At 43.3% G+C, this 15,659-nt stretch overlaps 2 protein-coding genes across 15 annotated transcripts in view; one reads left to right on the top strand and one right to left on the bottom strand.

Moving 5' to 3' along the window:
• LOC137541444 (dickkopf-related protein 3-like) overlaps positions 1-15,659 on the bottom strand; it is a 219,941-nt gene that overhangs the window by 41,871 nt on the left and 162,411 nt on the right. The gene's annotated exons all lie outside the window — the stretch shown is intronic.
• The window catches only part of PLXDC1 (plexin domain containing 1), a 101,823-nt gene that overhangs the window by 11,975 nt on the left and 74,189 nt on the right, over positions 1-15,659 (top strand). For 3 of the 5 annotated variants that reach the window (XM_068262732.1, XM_068262733.1, XM_068262734.1), the window contains one exon: positions 7,591-7,639. In XM_068262732.1, the coding sequence (XP_068118833.1) occupies positions 7,618-7,639 (22 nt within the window). In that variant the 5' untranslated portion in view covers positions 7,591-7,617. Of the gene's footprint in view, positions 1-7,590; positions 7,674-9,914; positions 10,187-15,659 lie in introns of those variants that run through there. The other 2 variants (XM_068262735.1, XM_068262731.1) reach the window with 2 other exon arrangements.

Genomic DNA, 15,659 nt, shown 5'->3' on the forward strand with positions numbered 1-15,659 from the left:
CTGTATGGATGATGTGAGCAGCTAAGATGAATGAATGAACTATAAAGGTGGCCATACATTTGTATATTTGGTGGCCAATCGTCCATCTGATACTTATTATCCAATTGGATGAAAATCAATGCTTCGAAAAGCACGTCCAATCAGTTACAGACTGAAATTGGTTGCATGTGTCGACTGGACATGCTGGAAAATCTCGGGCCAACATGCTCGGTCAGGTGTGCGGTGGTAAAGTTGTGCAATAATTGTGAACAACGAATGCAACGGTAACCCCTGGCCGCATTCCCCCGAATATAGATTGCCTGCCAAAATGGTTAGAAGTATGGGTACTTTCAGACATCTAAACCAGGGGTGTTAAACTCAAATACAAAGTGGGCTGAAATTGAGCTTTAGAACCAAGTCACAGGCCGACCTCAATGTCTAGTAGCCATATCTCTCCCTTATAAAGTTCCCTGGTGTCTAATAGCCGAACTCCATCCCCTATACAATTCCCTGATGTTTAGTGGCTTCCTCCCTCCTCTATATAGTTCCCTGGGGTCTAGTGGACCCCTCCCCTCTCCTATACTGTTTTCTGGTATCTAGTGCTGTCCCCCTCCCCATATGGCTTCCCTAATAATATAGGGCATGGGTCCCCAACCTGGGGGCCGCGGCCCCCTGGGGGTCCTTGGGCAGATTTCTAGGGGGCCGCGGCTTCTACCTCTCCCCCCGCGGCCGCCACTCCTGTTACCTTATGAGCAGGCGGCCGCTTCCTTCCTTATATTCCTCCAGCTGCGGCTCTCCTCTTTACAGCATGTCGTTTCCTGCGCGGCTGCTGTAAGGAGCCAAGGGAGCCGGGACAGCGGTTCCCATGGTAACGGTGATGCGTATCGCCGCTAAAGGAAGTCGCTACCCCGCCTCCTTCCACTGTACTTGCTACACTGGGCTAACTGTACTTGCTACACTGGGCTAACTGTACTTGCTACACTGGGCTAACTGTACTTGCTACACTGGGCTAACTGTACTTGCTATACTGGGCTAACTGTACTTGCTACACTGGGCTAACTGTACTTGCTACACTGGGTTAACTGTACTTGCTACACTGGGCTAACTGTACTTGCTACACTGGGTTAACTGTACTTGCTATATTGGGCTAACTGTACTTGCTATACTGGGCTAACTGTACTTGCTACACTGGGCTAACTGTACTTGCTATACTGGGCTAAAGGTGTCCATACACTCGTCAGATTGGCAGCAGATAGATAAGAAATGCATCTGATGATCTATCTGATGCGTTTTTAGAACATTTTTTACCAGGATAGAATTCCAATAGATTTCAGTTTTAAATCTATTGAAATTCGATCTGATGGCATTTTTTTTGCCATCAGATTTCCATTAAAGGGATACTGTAGGGGGGTCAGGGGAAACTGAGTTGAACTTACCCGGGGCTTCTAACGGTCCCCCGCAGACATCCTGTGCCCGCGCAGCCACTCACAGATTCTCCGGCCCTGCCTCCGGTTCACTTCTAGAATTTCAGACTTTAAAGTCTGAAAACCACTGCGCCTGCGTTGCCGCGTCCTCGCTCCCTCTGATGTCACCAGGAGCGTACGGCGCAGGCACAGACCATACTGGGCCTGCGCCGTACTCTCCTGGTGACATCAGCGGGAGTGAGGACACGGCAACGCAGGTGCAGTGGTTTTCTGACTTTAAAGTCAGAAATTCCAGAAGTGAACTGGAGGCGGGGCTGGAGCATCGATAAGTGGCTGCGCAGGCACAGGATGTCTGTGGGGGATTATTAGAAGCCCCGGGTAAGTTCAACTCATTTTCCCCCGACCCCCTACAGTATCCCTTTAAGGCCAATGCAAAATGATAAGCAATCTCATCAGATCGACCTAGATTTTCCACCCAGCCAGTTCGATGGAAAACCATCGAAATCGATCAAAATCGGCCATTGATCGGTCAACCGATTTGCAATCGATCAATAGATCGATCGATTTGGATTGATCGGTCGGCCAGAAAATCGTCTGAGTGTATGGGCCCCTTAACTGTACTTGCTATATTGGGCTCACTGTCTTTGCTACACTGGACTAACTGTACTTGCTACACTGGACTAACTGTACTTGCTACACTGGGGTAACTGTACTAGCTATACTGGGGTAACTGTACTAGCTATAATGGGGGTAACTGTACTTGCTATACTGGGGGTAACTGTACTTGCTATACTGGGGGTAACTGTACTTGATATACTGGGGGTAACTGTACTTGCTATACTGGGGGTAACTATACCACCTAACTAACTATACTGAGGCAACTATAGTCCTTATACAGGGGCAACTGTGTTAGTTACCTATACTGGGGGCAATACCTACTTACCTATATACTACACTCAAAATCAGGGAAAAGAGGGGGGCTGCCACCACCACTAACCATGCCCTCCGGGGGGCCCCAGAGAAAAGTTTGGTCGGGATAGTGGGCCCCGGGCTTAAAAAGGTTGGGGACCCCTGGGCTTACCCTCCAATACAGCTTCTCTGGTGGTCTAGAGTGGGCCAAACATAATGCAAAGCGGGGAAACCACCTGAGGGCCAAATCTGAGGGCTCCAAAATTTGGCCCACGAGACGGCGTTTGACAAGATCTAAACAGATCTCTAGTAGGCACTAATGTATGTTCTAAGACAAGGAAATAGTGATAACATGATACATCATGATAACACAATGAAATATTGTTGCGGTGTAGTGTTGCATATACCATCAGGACAAAGAGATACCCACCCTAAACCACATGCATTTATCTGTTTCTTTTCACACACTGAGCAAGTGAAAGTACAAAGCCTTTTCCTGGCCTCTGCTGCCTTTTAACATACAGCTCTCAGGACCCGTGCACACGTGTTTCACTCTGTCAGTGGCTAGTGATTTCCACAACCACCCATGCAATCCCAAGATCTACTGTAATTATCTCATTCTATTAACAGCACTGCAGAGAAGGAAGATGTTACATTTAATTACATAGCAACAGTCCAATTGTCTAAACAGTTAAGCGGAGGAGGTCAGTGGATAGGGATTCAGAGAACACATTTTACTGCACAGTCCTGGCCTAAATAGATTATGCTGGTGATCACAGACAGATGTTCCACTTTGTAGCCTTAATGATATATTAAATAATATATGCAGAAAATGAATGTATATTTCTTTTTATGACAGTCATGTTTAAAGCAAACCTGTAGTGATGCAAAAAATAAAAGTCAGATACTTACCTATGGAGAGGTAAAGCTCTGGATCCTAAAGAGCCTTCCTTGACCCCTCATTCCAGCATTGTGCCTCGGTAAAGATGAGCCCCCAGGAGGCTTTGGGAGCTCTCTTGTCCCCAAGTGCTCTTGAAGGCTGGCGACTCCGTGCACATGCGCAAGCGTACACTCAAGTTTGCTTGCGCATGCGTAGTACAAAGCCTACTGTCTTCAGGAGCGCTTGCAGACACAAGTGCTTCTGAAGCCTTCCAGGGGCGCACAGAGGTGTATTTAACCAGATGGTCGGATATCGATAATGCTGGGTACACACCTTTCATTTTTCGATAGATGCGTTCGATTGATAAATTCCATCATGTTCGATATTACTCTCAATCGGTTTACAGCTCGATTTCTCATGGAAGTGAATGGAAAAAAGATAAGAAAAACGAGCGGAAGATAAGAGAATCGAGTGAAAAAACGATTGAGCGGAGAATCGAGCAGAAAAAACGTATCATATGCATCCAGCATAACGCGGGTGAAAGCACTGGGGCAAGGGGACCATGAGGGGCCAGAGAAGATTCAACAAAGCCTTCCCTCTCTGTAGGTATCAGATTTTTTTCCGCTTCACTATCACTGAGCAGATAAAAAAAGTAATTGAAATTAACCTTATATTTTAAAATGTTAGTTTACTGTGAGAAAACGCGGAAGCACCGCCGCATGCACTTCTGGCAAGGCGGCGGATTCCGCGTCCAGCATGGCTACTGATGTGTGTGTTCACTCGTCTTTGCGTCTGCCCGAACGCGGAGGAACCGCCGCATGCGCCAGCGGCATGGCGGCGGATTCCGCTTGCAGCACAGCGGGCATTTCACAGCAGGGGTCTGGTGTGGCTGGGAGCTGTAGTCCACATAGGTTTAGGTGGACGTCTCGCGCGCGAGCGCTGAGAGGAAGAGCTTTATGCCAGTCAGTGGGGGGTCAGCTGACCAGGCTGGTCAGCTGACGCCAGAAACAGTTTCCATTGGTCCAGCACTTGGGGGAGGCGCTGAAGAGCGCTGAACTATATATACTGGTGGCTGGGCATTTGCTGGTTGTCTGCCGTTGCGATCACTACGTGGTAGCACTCAGACCTTGTCTGTATCTGTGTTATTAGACCAGTTTCCAAAGGTGTTGATGGCCACGGATCTCACACCTTAGAGTAGGAATACTGTTATTATCTGTATTGTTAATTTAGTCCAGTTTCCAAAGGTGTTGATGGCCAGGGATCTCACACCTTAGTCTAGGAATTCTGTATCATCTGGATTGTTCATATTATCTAGTCTAGTTCCTGGAGTGTGAGAATCTTGGAGCTCACACTCAAGTTTAGGCATTGTTGATTATCTGTTATGACTTTCTGCTTTCCTGACCATTCTCCTGATCTCTGATTTTGTACCTTTGTCTTTCTGATTCTCTGTTGCCAAAACTCGTCTAGTCCCTGGATTCTGTATCTGCCTACTGTCTCTGTACTTTTTCTGTCCATGTGTTAACGACCTGGCTTGTCCGACCTCGAGAACTATCTCTCCTGTTAGGAGATAGTTCACAAACCTGTCAGTGACACCCTCCTTTGTGTCACTCCCGTTCTGTCCTTCCCACTCGCTCTCTGACTCCTCCCCCGGGAGAGTTCAGTCTACGGAAGGAATCATTTGCCTAGCAGGATTCCTATCTGCTCCTGCACCCGCCATCAGGGTGTGCTTCTCAAAGTGTTACTGTTGCACCAAAACACTCCTTGTCACTCAGGTGTCCAGAGGTTAGAAGATATATCTGATTGTCGGTGATACTGCAGATCATCGATAATATGGTATATATCTGCATTTTCGGTGATACTGCAGATCACCGATAATCAGATTCTCTCTGTGTTACACCGATCTTTACATTTACAGGGAATGATGTCCAATGTCTATTACTGAAGAGGTGATGCTAAACCCAGATTTTTAAGAAAAGCTGAACTGGATGGGGAAAAAACCCACTTTGCTCCTGTGCTGTCTTTGTTTCTCACTGGCAATTCCATAGCCTGTGGAATTTCACACAACGATAACACTTCCTGGCTGTGTGCAGGTAGAGCCTCCCCCACAATGATGCCCAAGTGACTAATAATTAGACCTGAACACTGGTCTACAGTATACAGTGGTGTGAAAAACTATTTGCCCCCTTCCTGATTTCTTATTCTTTTGCATGTTTGTCACACTTAAATGTTTATGCTCATCAAAAACCGTTAACCATTAGTTAAAGATAACATAATTGAACACAAAATGCAGTTTTAAATGATGGTTTTTATTATTTAGTGAGAAAAAAAACTCAACACCTACATGGCCCTGTGTGAAAAAGAAATTGCCCCCTGAACCTAATAACTGGTTGGACCACCCTTAGCAGCAATAACTGCAATCAAGCGTTTGCGAAAACTTGCAACAAGTCTTTTACAGCGCTCTGGAGGAATTTTGGCCCGCTCATCTTTGCAGAATTGTTGTAATTCAGCTTTATTTGAGGGTTTTCTAGCATGAACTGCCTTTTTAAGGTCATGCCACAACATCTCAATAGGATCAGAGGCGGGACAAGGTCCTTCAGCACCCAAGGCTGAGACAGCAAAGTGCGCCCCTCCATCCCTCCCACCCCAGGCTTCACACACTGATTGCTATTAGACTAATAGGTGCCCCAGGGCCCCCAACCTCCCCAACACCTTAATCTCTAGTTATTTGGCTTGCAGTCACTGCTATGTATCCCCTTTTCTTATTTCTTTCTGCTTCAAACACAATTGGGAATGACAGCTGAATGAATTGTGCGCCCCCTCCTACACTGCGCCCTGAGGCTGGAGCCTCTCCAGCCTCTGCCTCGGCCCGGCCCTGAATAGGATTCAGGTCAGGGCTTTGACTAGGCCACTCCAAAGTCTTCATTTTGTTTTTCTTCAGCCGTTCAAAGGTGCATTTGCTGGTGTCTTTTGGGTCATTGTCCTGCTGCAGCACCCAAGATCGCTTCAGCTTGAGTTGACGAACAGATGGCCGGACATTCTCCTTCAGGATTTTTTGGTAGACAGTAGAATTCATGGTTCCATCTATCACAGCAAGCCTTCCAGGTCCTGAAGCAGCAAAACAACCCCAGACCATCACACTACCACCACCATATTTTACTGTTGGTATGATGTTCTTTTGCTGAAATGCTGTGTTACTTCTACGACAGATTTAACAGGACACGCACCTTCCAAAAAGTTCAACTTTTGTCTCGGCGGTCCACAAGGTATTTTCCCACAAGTCTTGGCAATCATTGAGATGTTTTTTTAGCAAAATTGAGACGAGCCTTAATGTTCTTTTTGCTTAAAAGTGGTTTGCGCCTTGGATATCTGCCATGCAGGCCGTTTTTGCCCAGTCTCTTTCTTATGGTGGAGTTGTGAACACTGACCTTAATTGAGGCAAGTGAGGCCTGCAGTTCTTTAGATGTTGTCCTGGGGCCTTTTGTGGCCTCTCGGATGAGTTTTCTCTGCGCTCTTGGGGTAATTTTGGTCGGCCGGCCACTCCTGGGAAGGTTCATCACTGTTCCATGTTTTTGCCATTTGTGGATAATGGCTTTCACTGTGGTTCGCTGGAGTCCCAAAGCTTTAGAAATGGCTTTATAACCTTTACCAGACTGAAAGATCTCAATTACAGTACTTTTGTTCTCATTTGTTCCTGAATTTCTTTGGATCTTGGCATGATGTCTAGCTTTTGAGGTGCTTTTGGTCTACTTCTCTGTGTCAGATAGATCCTATTTAAGTGATTTCTTGATTGAAACAGGTGTGGCAGTAATCAGGCCTGGGGGTGACTACAGAAATTGAACTCAGGTGTGATAAACCACAGTTAAGTTATTTTTTTAACAAGGGGGGGCAATCACTTTTTCACACAGGGCCATGTAGGTTTTGAGTCTTTTTCCTCACTAAATAATAAAAACCATCATTTAAAACTGCATTTTGTGTTCAATTATGTTATCTTTGACTAATAGTTAACGGTTTTTGGTGAGCAGAAACATTTAAGTGTGACAAACATGCAAAAGAATAAGAAATCAGGAAGGGGGCAAATAGTTTTTCACACCACTGTAGGTCTATGCAAATACTGAAACCTAGCAGTCTAGGTAGTAGCTCTTTACTGACAAATAATATTCATATTTGCTTGGTGTCCAACTTAAAAGAGTATATCTGTTAAAAAAACCAACCGTTTAGCCTATCGCATTATTAGGGGGTGTGGTTATAGATAATGGCAGTTGGTGCTGTCTGTTTTTTGGATCAAACAATATGAAGAAATTACATGGCGAAAATCAATCATTTCTTGATCTCTCTTCTATTTTTTAACTTCTGACTTTGCAATGTATTGATTTATTTTGTTTCCCCTTTTCGCTACAGTTTCTCATTAAAGCCCCTTCAGGCGACATGCACATGGCAGAAACTAATGGTAAGGGAGCTTAAAGTGGGACCACAGTCAAAAGGTACCTTCTGGTTCACCAGATTAGCCTAACTATTCTAAGAAGAAAACTGTATAAGTGACTGAAAGGGTTAATAGGTTTACTTTCATTCTCTCCCCAGCCTTATCAGCCACTAAGTTATGCAGACCTACATTGCTGCACAGTCCTCTCCAGACTGCAGAGATTGTGCTTGTATCTCTGAGTAAAATAAATAAGCCATTCAGTTTGCAGGGCACAAAAATAGAAAGGCAGGCAACCTAAAAATAGCAGTGTTGTTTTTACAGATTGAAATAGATATTACATTATTATGCAAGATGGCAGTTGCTAGTGCTGGCAGACTTGGTCAGTGGAGAAATTAAGAATTTACAGATTACATCACTTTGAACACTATATTGTCCAGTGTTCTCCCTAGCGTCTTTTAGCCGGGTGCTCTGCCCAGCTAATTTAGGTCAGCACCCGGCTGTTCTGGCAATGACCTAAAGCAGCAGATGCAGCTAGCAGCACATCACTATGCTGCCGCACGCATATTTATCGATGCACGCTTTCACAGATTAAGCAAACACCTCCTCTCCTGCAATTTGTGTGGCTAGTTTGGAGATAAACTGGCAATTTGGTGTTGGCTGAATAGTGTCATGATTAAAGGATACCCGAAGTGACATGTGACATGATGAGATAGACATGTGTATGTACAGTGCCTAGCACACAAATAACTATACTGTGTTCCTTTTTTTCTTTCTCTGTCTGAAAGAGTTATATAACAGGTATAAAAGTGGCTGACTCGGTCCTGACTCAGACAGGAAGTAACTACAGTGTGACCCTCACTGATAAGAAATTCCCATTTTTATCTCTTTCTTGTTCTCAGAAGCCATTTTCTGCTAGGAAAGTGTTTTATAGTTGGAATTTCTTATCAGTGAGGGTCACACTGCAGTCACTTCCTGTCTGAGTTAGGACTGAGTCAGCCACTTACATACCTGATATTTAACTATTTCAGGCAGAGAAAGAAAAAAGGAACACCACATAGTTATTTGTGTGCTAGGCACTGTACATACACATGTCTATCTCATCATGTCACATGTCACTTCGGGTAATCTTTAAGGGCTCTGCTTCTGAAACATGAGACCAGGGTTCAAATCTCAGCTCTTCCTGTTCAGTAAGCCAGCACTTATTCAGTAGGAGTTCTTGGGCAAGACTCCTTAACACTGCTACTGCCTACTGAGTGCGCTCTTGTGTCTGCCTCACAAGCGCTTTGAGCAGTGGCGTAGCTATTGAGTTATGGGCCCCAGTATGAGTTTTACATTGGGACCCCCCATGCACTATATACATAACAATTCATACGGCGCACCAACACCTGCCAAGGACAACCACAGTGTCAGAGGTGCAAGAAGGGGGTGGGGAACAGTTTGTTAATGATTACTACTATTCAAAGCATCTATAGAAGTGATTACCAGCACAGGACCAATAAAGTGCAAATACTGTAATTGAGGGAGGGCCCCTCTGGCCCAAGGGCCCCGGTGCAGTCAAGGCCTCTGCAACCCTTATTGCTACGACACTGGCTTTGAGTCCGATAGGAGAAAAGCACTATACGAATATAGGAATTTCTGGGGAGGACAATGTAGTCAATAAAGAGCTGCTAGACAGGTTTAATTGTGCTATGCCAGACTTTAGCTCCACTTTAAGGGACTGTAAGGAAAAGACAATCATTTCTGATCTACCTCTAACTTTCACACTTCACTAACATTGTAAATTCACAAATGATCATTAAATTAGCTGAATACATACTTTACTTCACTGACATACATAACATGTGTCAGTGAAGTAAAACAAATCTATGTAAAAGTATGATGTATGCATGCAGTATGTGCTTAGCATCATAAGGTAAGAATTCTGTTTACTGAATTTCACTACGTCTACAATTTACACCAGGTAAAATTATAAGATTTAAATTTGTTGTATTCAGTGGAAGCTATGAGGACTGACATTAAAACTAGCAAAACAATAGATACTTTTCCTAAAATCAAACCTTAATTCTGGTAAAGTCTGGAAACTGAATTATGAAAAGATAAAATGTTACATTCATCCTCTGCCATATGGAGGAGCAGGAGGTATTAACTCCTAGGAACTTTGGAACCAGGCTTATATTGTTTTGGCTGAAAAAGCAGAGAAGGCTAAGGGAGCTGTGATCACTGAGCTGGCCACTAGATGGAGTGATGGAACTCTTACCATCTCAGCCTATGTATGTAAGCTACAGTTGCTTTCAACAAGCAGAACATCCCACACCAATTAGCTTTCTCCATCTCCTTCTGATGCTCAGAGATTACACTCAGCACCCTCTTTAGATCGATATCCTGCCTGCAGCACACACAGCTATGTTGGGGAGAGGAAACACATTTTAGGAGGTAGGCAGATAAAGCGCTGTGGACTTGGCAAATAGTGTTCCCTCTGGTGTATGAAGATGCTTTGGATTTGTATTTTTCTCCTGACACTATTGAAATACTCGGAGGGGACATCAAACAGCTGGGAATACTCGCCTGCTTCAGGTAAGACAATCCAAGGCATGACTATCATAACAATGTAGTAGAAGTTATTTTTATTTTCTATAAAAATGACCATGTGGCTACTATGACCCCATTCCCAGGTAAACCAAGCAATGCAGTCTTCTCTGTAACTTTATGTAAGTTCAAGCTAACTAACAAACGCTATTCTACATCTTGCTGCAAACTGCTAATGAAATGAATAAAAAGTCAGGTAATTAGCACAGGGTGATGATCTAGCCTGCTTATCAGCCATCAGCCTTTTATATATCAGACTCAAGTACTGAATGTCATTATGTAAACTGTAGCTGGCTGTAAAAGAAAAACTGCAAAGTAAAAAAGCAGTGAAGTAATAGTATCACCCCCCCCCCCAAAAAAAAGTAGGAGGCACACAGCACCCAAATAATGAATTAGTAGCACCATTCTAAAAAGTATCTCAGTTCAAAAAACGAAAATAAAACAGTTAAATGATCTCTGAGAAGGTAACCTAAGATTACAAACTGATAGGCCCAAACTTGCTGTGACAAACCTATGATTATATCTAAGCCGCACCAGTCAATCATGGTTAACTTTTAGGCATTTAGTCTAAACAACAGTGTTAAAATCAGTTGTGTTTGCTTCAAAGTATTTCATCACAGCACTACTCTTTTTTTAAAAAAATGTTAAATATTGTTGAGGAAGTACTGGTCTTGCCATAAAAGCGATAATACACCTAGTAATCTGGTGGGTTGATAAAATTATCCATTGATCAAAAGTAGTTACCGTAGATCTGGTAACTATAGGGTGAAATTTAAATGACTGCTTTGAAAGTAAACAAGAGATGCACGGATCACAAGCCAATCAGCACTGGATAATCATGCATTTATCATTACATCTGATTGATCAAATGAAAAAAGGGATTGCTATGTGTATGGCCACCTTCAAATAAATAGCATTTTTTTACAACTTTTATTTAAGCACAATGATACCATTCTTGAGGGGGTATGCAGGCCCTAAATACAATACTTGGTCCACCATTCTTAATCTGCCAGTAGTGATGCTCGTGTCTCTTGAGGGCATGCAGGCCCTGAATCTTGGTCTGTCAGTACTGATTCTCCAGTCTGTGTGAACTCATGTAGAAATATGGGTGATCACGTAATAGTGGTGTAGCTAAGGCGCTTTGAGCCCCAGTGCAAGTTTATCAATGAGCATCCTATACATAATGCGTATGGTGACACAAAACCTGCCAAAGACAGCCACAATATGAGAGGCATATAAGCAGAGGAGGGGAACAAGTTTATTAATGATTACAACTATTCAAAGCATACATAGAAATTAACATTACCAGCACAGCACCAATGAAGAGCTAATACTGCACTTGAGGAAGGGCCCTCTGGTCCAAGGGCCCAGGTGCGGTCGCAACCTCTGCATCCCGTTACTAGAACCACTGCGTGATGGAGTTGTAAGGCTTTGATACACTGGCTGCAATCGAGCTAAAGCAAAGTAATCACAGAAAATCTGAGCTTTTCAAATCTATTAGGTCATCAAACCGATCACATGCTTCTCCACTGGTTTCTTAAAGAAATAAGCATGACTATCTGCTAGCTGTAACTTAGTGCTTGGAGTGTGCCTGGACCAAGGGTTTTCTGTGGTGTGGGTGCCTATCTTCCTTCAGCATATCATTATATACTGTGCTGTGTTTTTTGTCTGCTAAGTTCATAATTGCTCCTCATCCTATGTGATTCTTTATTTGTGATTTGAAAATTCTCCTAATAAGAATACCTACTTACGTTCTGACCCAGGAAGGGAATTTTATTTAGCCAACAAAAGCTAACTCTTGGTCATTTAGCAAGCTGCCAGCTAGTTGATCAGCAGCTACAGGCTCTGGTTAGTTCAGGCTCATTCTACCCCTGAGTCATGGTAAGAGAATTCCTAAGAGCCCCTTTTCACCAAGTGTGCTCCGATCCAAAAACCTGATTTCATGTACTTTTCTGATGTTTAGTAAATTGCAGGGGCACTGTGATTAGAAGTATAATCGCGGTGCCCCTTTTCCACCGCAGCGATTGCACGTGTTGTGGTTTTTAGCTAAGCGCATTTACACTGCCTGCTGCAATTTTTGTGTTATTGCGCTAAGGTATACTCTATGGAAGGACACAAAAATCACGTCGTTTCCTATGGGGCATGAAGCCTCGCCAGCTCATCTCCCCAAAGATTGTAAGCACACCACACATAAGGATAATTGTACAAAAATGCAACACAATGCATGGGGAATCATACCCTTCAAACACCTGTGAAAAGGGGCTCTGACTCATCCCTATTTATTGTAAAATTTCCAAAATAAGATATTACTCATTAACTTGAGAAGTGTAAGTTGAACTTTACCAAAAATATGCATAACCAGAGGTTACAATCAATGAACATAGCATGTCAAGATAATCATTAATTTTATAGTAACGGCTTGTTCTCATATAGAGTGGTGCCAAGCAAGATGCACTCCTCCTTAGCTGTCGCTGGTTGTAGTGCTTTGAAGTGTGGTACTGTTACATTAAATATAACTGATAGCACTGTGTCAAAATGCTGATAGACTGACATTTTTTTTCAGTGAACCGCACTTCTGTGATCCTTCACTAAAGAGTTAATGGGCGTTCTAGTTAGCAGCATTGGGGATAGTGAGTGGAATGGTGTAGCAATCTGAATGGATCGTTGTAGGCTTCTGAAGGGATATGCAAATTTTAATATTTTTGGAAAAGAAAAAGAAACTGCTTCTTCCAGCTCTCAAGTCTCCCTGTTTACAGAAAAATCCCCTACTTACAAATTTGTTCTGTTTTGAGAGGTTGTTTGTTAAGTAAAGTCATGTATAAGATCCAGTTCACACTTGCACGGATGAAATACTGATCCATGGAAGGAACAGTTTTTAAAAAGCATCAGATTTCCATCTGTGTGACAAATGTGTTGATCCGTAAAAATCACTGCAGACCCAAACTTGCTGTCTGCTCAGTGGAACGGGCCAAATGGATTAATTCTATTGATTAACATAATGATCCGTTCACCTCAGTCAGGCGGAACTAAACGGACTGTCTTTAGGTTCAATCTGAAACAAGCTTTATACCTGCTGGTACATGTGGATAAATACTAAAAAGGATACCCGAGTTGACATGATGAGATAGACATGGGTATGTACAGTACCTGGCACACAAATAACTATGCTGTGTTGCAGATATGTAAGTGGCTGACTCAGTCCTGACTCAGACAGGAAGTGACTACAGTGTGACCCTCACTGATAAGAAATTCCAACTACAAAACACTTTCCTAGCAGAAAATGGCTTCTGAGAGCAGGAAAGAGATAAAGAGTCACTAGTTCATAGATTTTAGCTCTGGCATACTTCAATGAATGTGTCATTGAGCAAAAACTATAAAAGTTAAAACTGTAAAAAGTAGATTTAAACATAAAATAAAACCGTGGAATATCTTAAAAAGTCATTTTTAGGAGGAGGAAGATAGATACAATTGTTTATTTAATTAGCTCGAAACAGCGGTCTGTCATTGTAGGACTGCCTTTTAATCCATGTGAACAATAAAGTGACTATCTTTATATTGGTGGTGCCTGCTCAAGTGGGTTCCTGCAAGTGTCAGCTCCAGTGGTGTGGAAAACTGTCAGCTGAGGCACGCCACCTAATCTTCCTGTTGATGGGTGCTGCTCTAAACCCAGAGAGAGTCTTTATTTAATTAGTTTATTTTTGCCTCGGTGTCCTTTAAGTTTAGGACAACTCTGAATTTACACATATAGGCCTCGATTGATAAAGCATTACCTCATGCGGTAATGCTGAAAACAGCAGACTTTACCGACCACTTAGCAAAATGTCAATTCATAAAGGCTGTTACCGCATGAAAAGCTGACATTACCGACCAGGGAGATAAATTACCGACTTGCCTGCAGTTACCGACAACACATGTCAGTAAATTGTCAGCAAATGTCAATTCATAAAGCCTTCAACATGCGGTAAGCCTGGCGGTGGTTACCGACACCTCTGGTGAGGTCTTAACAAGTTACAGACAGCTCTGACAGCTCTGATTAATGCAAAGTGCAGAGATCCGAAAGTCTGTTTGATTCATCTGTGGAGAGAGCCAGAGAGCCCTCTGTGTGAATCATTTCAGCAGGCAGGGAAAGACTGTGTGACTCATCTGTCTGAGTCATCAGTGGGAGAGCCAGAGAGAGCCGTCTGTGTGATTCATTTCTGCAGGGCAAAGAGGGAATCGGGACACTGCTCTACTCTACCGCTCAATGGGCTGCGGTAATTTACCGACCTCCAAGGGCAGCTGGGGAAATCTTTATGAATTAGCACACAGACCGGGAAAATACCGAGTGCGGTATTTTCCCGACAAGATTTTGTTTATCGCACTGCTGTTTATAAACAAAATGTTTTGCTTGTTTTCAATGTGCTTTAAAGTGTACCTGAGCCAAAGCTCGAGTAGAAAATGAGATACGTAACTTAAGAGAGGCTCCCCTCGGTGCTCTGATGTCCCCCGTCACTGAGCGGGGTGGATCCCCAGAAGATTAGCAACAAGGCATTGTTGCTAATCATATTGGGGCTGCACACCTCCTCTTCCTTCAGCGTGGCCGTGCAGTAGCGGCGTGAGACCACCTGTGCATGTGCAGTAAGCTAGAGCCGCGCACTCTGTGCTACTGCGCATGTGCAGCCGTGCTCACTTGGCTACTGCACGGCCATGCTCGTAATAGAGGAGGATCAGGGCCCCAATGTGGAGAAGGGGATGGGAAACATTGGACCACAGAGGGAAACCTCAATAGGGTTCTGAGGCTTCTCTTCAGGTTAACATCTTATTTTAAACCTGAGCTTCAGCTCAGGATCACTTAAACCACTTCCCCTTCCCAGGATCAGTAACTACGTCCCTGCATTTCCCCATATCTTCTCCAAGGGACGTAGCTACTACATCCCTTGCTGCCACACACTCCCGTTTCCCTCCCCCTGCACGCGCTCATTACCGCCACCGATAGCTAGATGGGAGATCAATGAATGGAAACACAGTTCCCATGCATTGATCTAAGTCTCCGTGTGAATGACCGCAGATATCAATGAGATGGCGCCGTCATTTACAAAAAACGATACTAACACATCCACATATTATTTCCTGTTTTGCGTAGTAATACATAGTTATTTTGGTTTGAAAAAAGACATACGACCATCGAGTTCAACCAGTTCAAAGTACAACTCCAATACTACGCATAGGAAAGTTATGAGCGAGGACATCTTGCGACCAAATAGTAAAATGACATCTACATTTTTTTTTTTTATTAAAAAACATTTTTTTTCATTTAAAATTAACCCTCATTTAAAATTAACCCCTTATCTCCCACACTCCCCAATAGTTACCACCCAAAAAATGTTGTAAAAAAATATAATAAATAGTTACTTTAGGGACTGAACTTTTTGAATATGTATGTCAAGAAGGTATATTACTGTTACTTTTAAATTATATTATA

This window comes from Hyperolius riggenbachi, chromosome 12, assembly GCF_040937935.1.
Source record: "Hyperolius riggenbachi isolate aHypRig1 chromosome 12, aHypRig1.pri, whole genome shotgun sequence".
NCBI lineage: Eukaryota > Metazoa > Chordata > Amphibia > Anura > Hyperoliidae > Hyperolius > Hyperolius riggenbachi.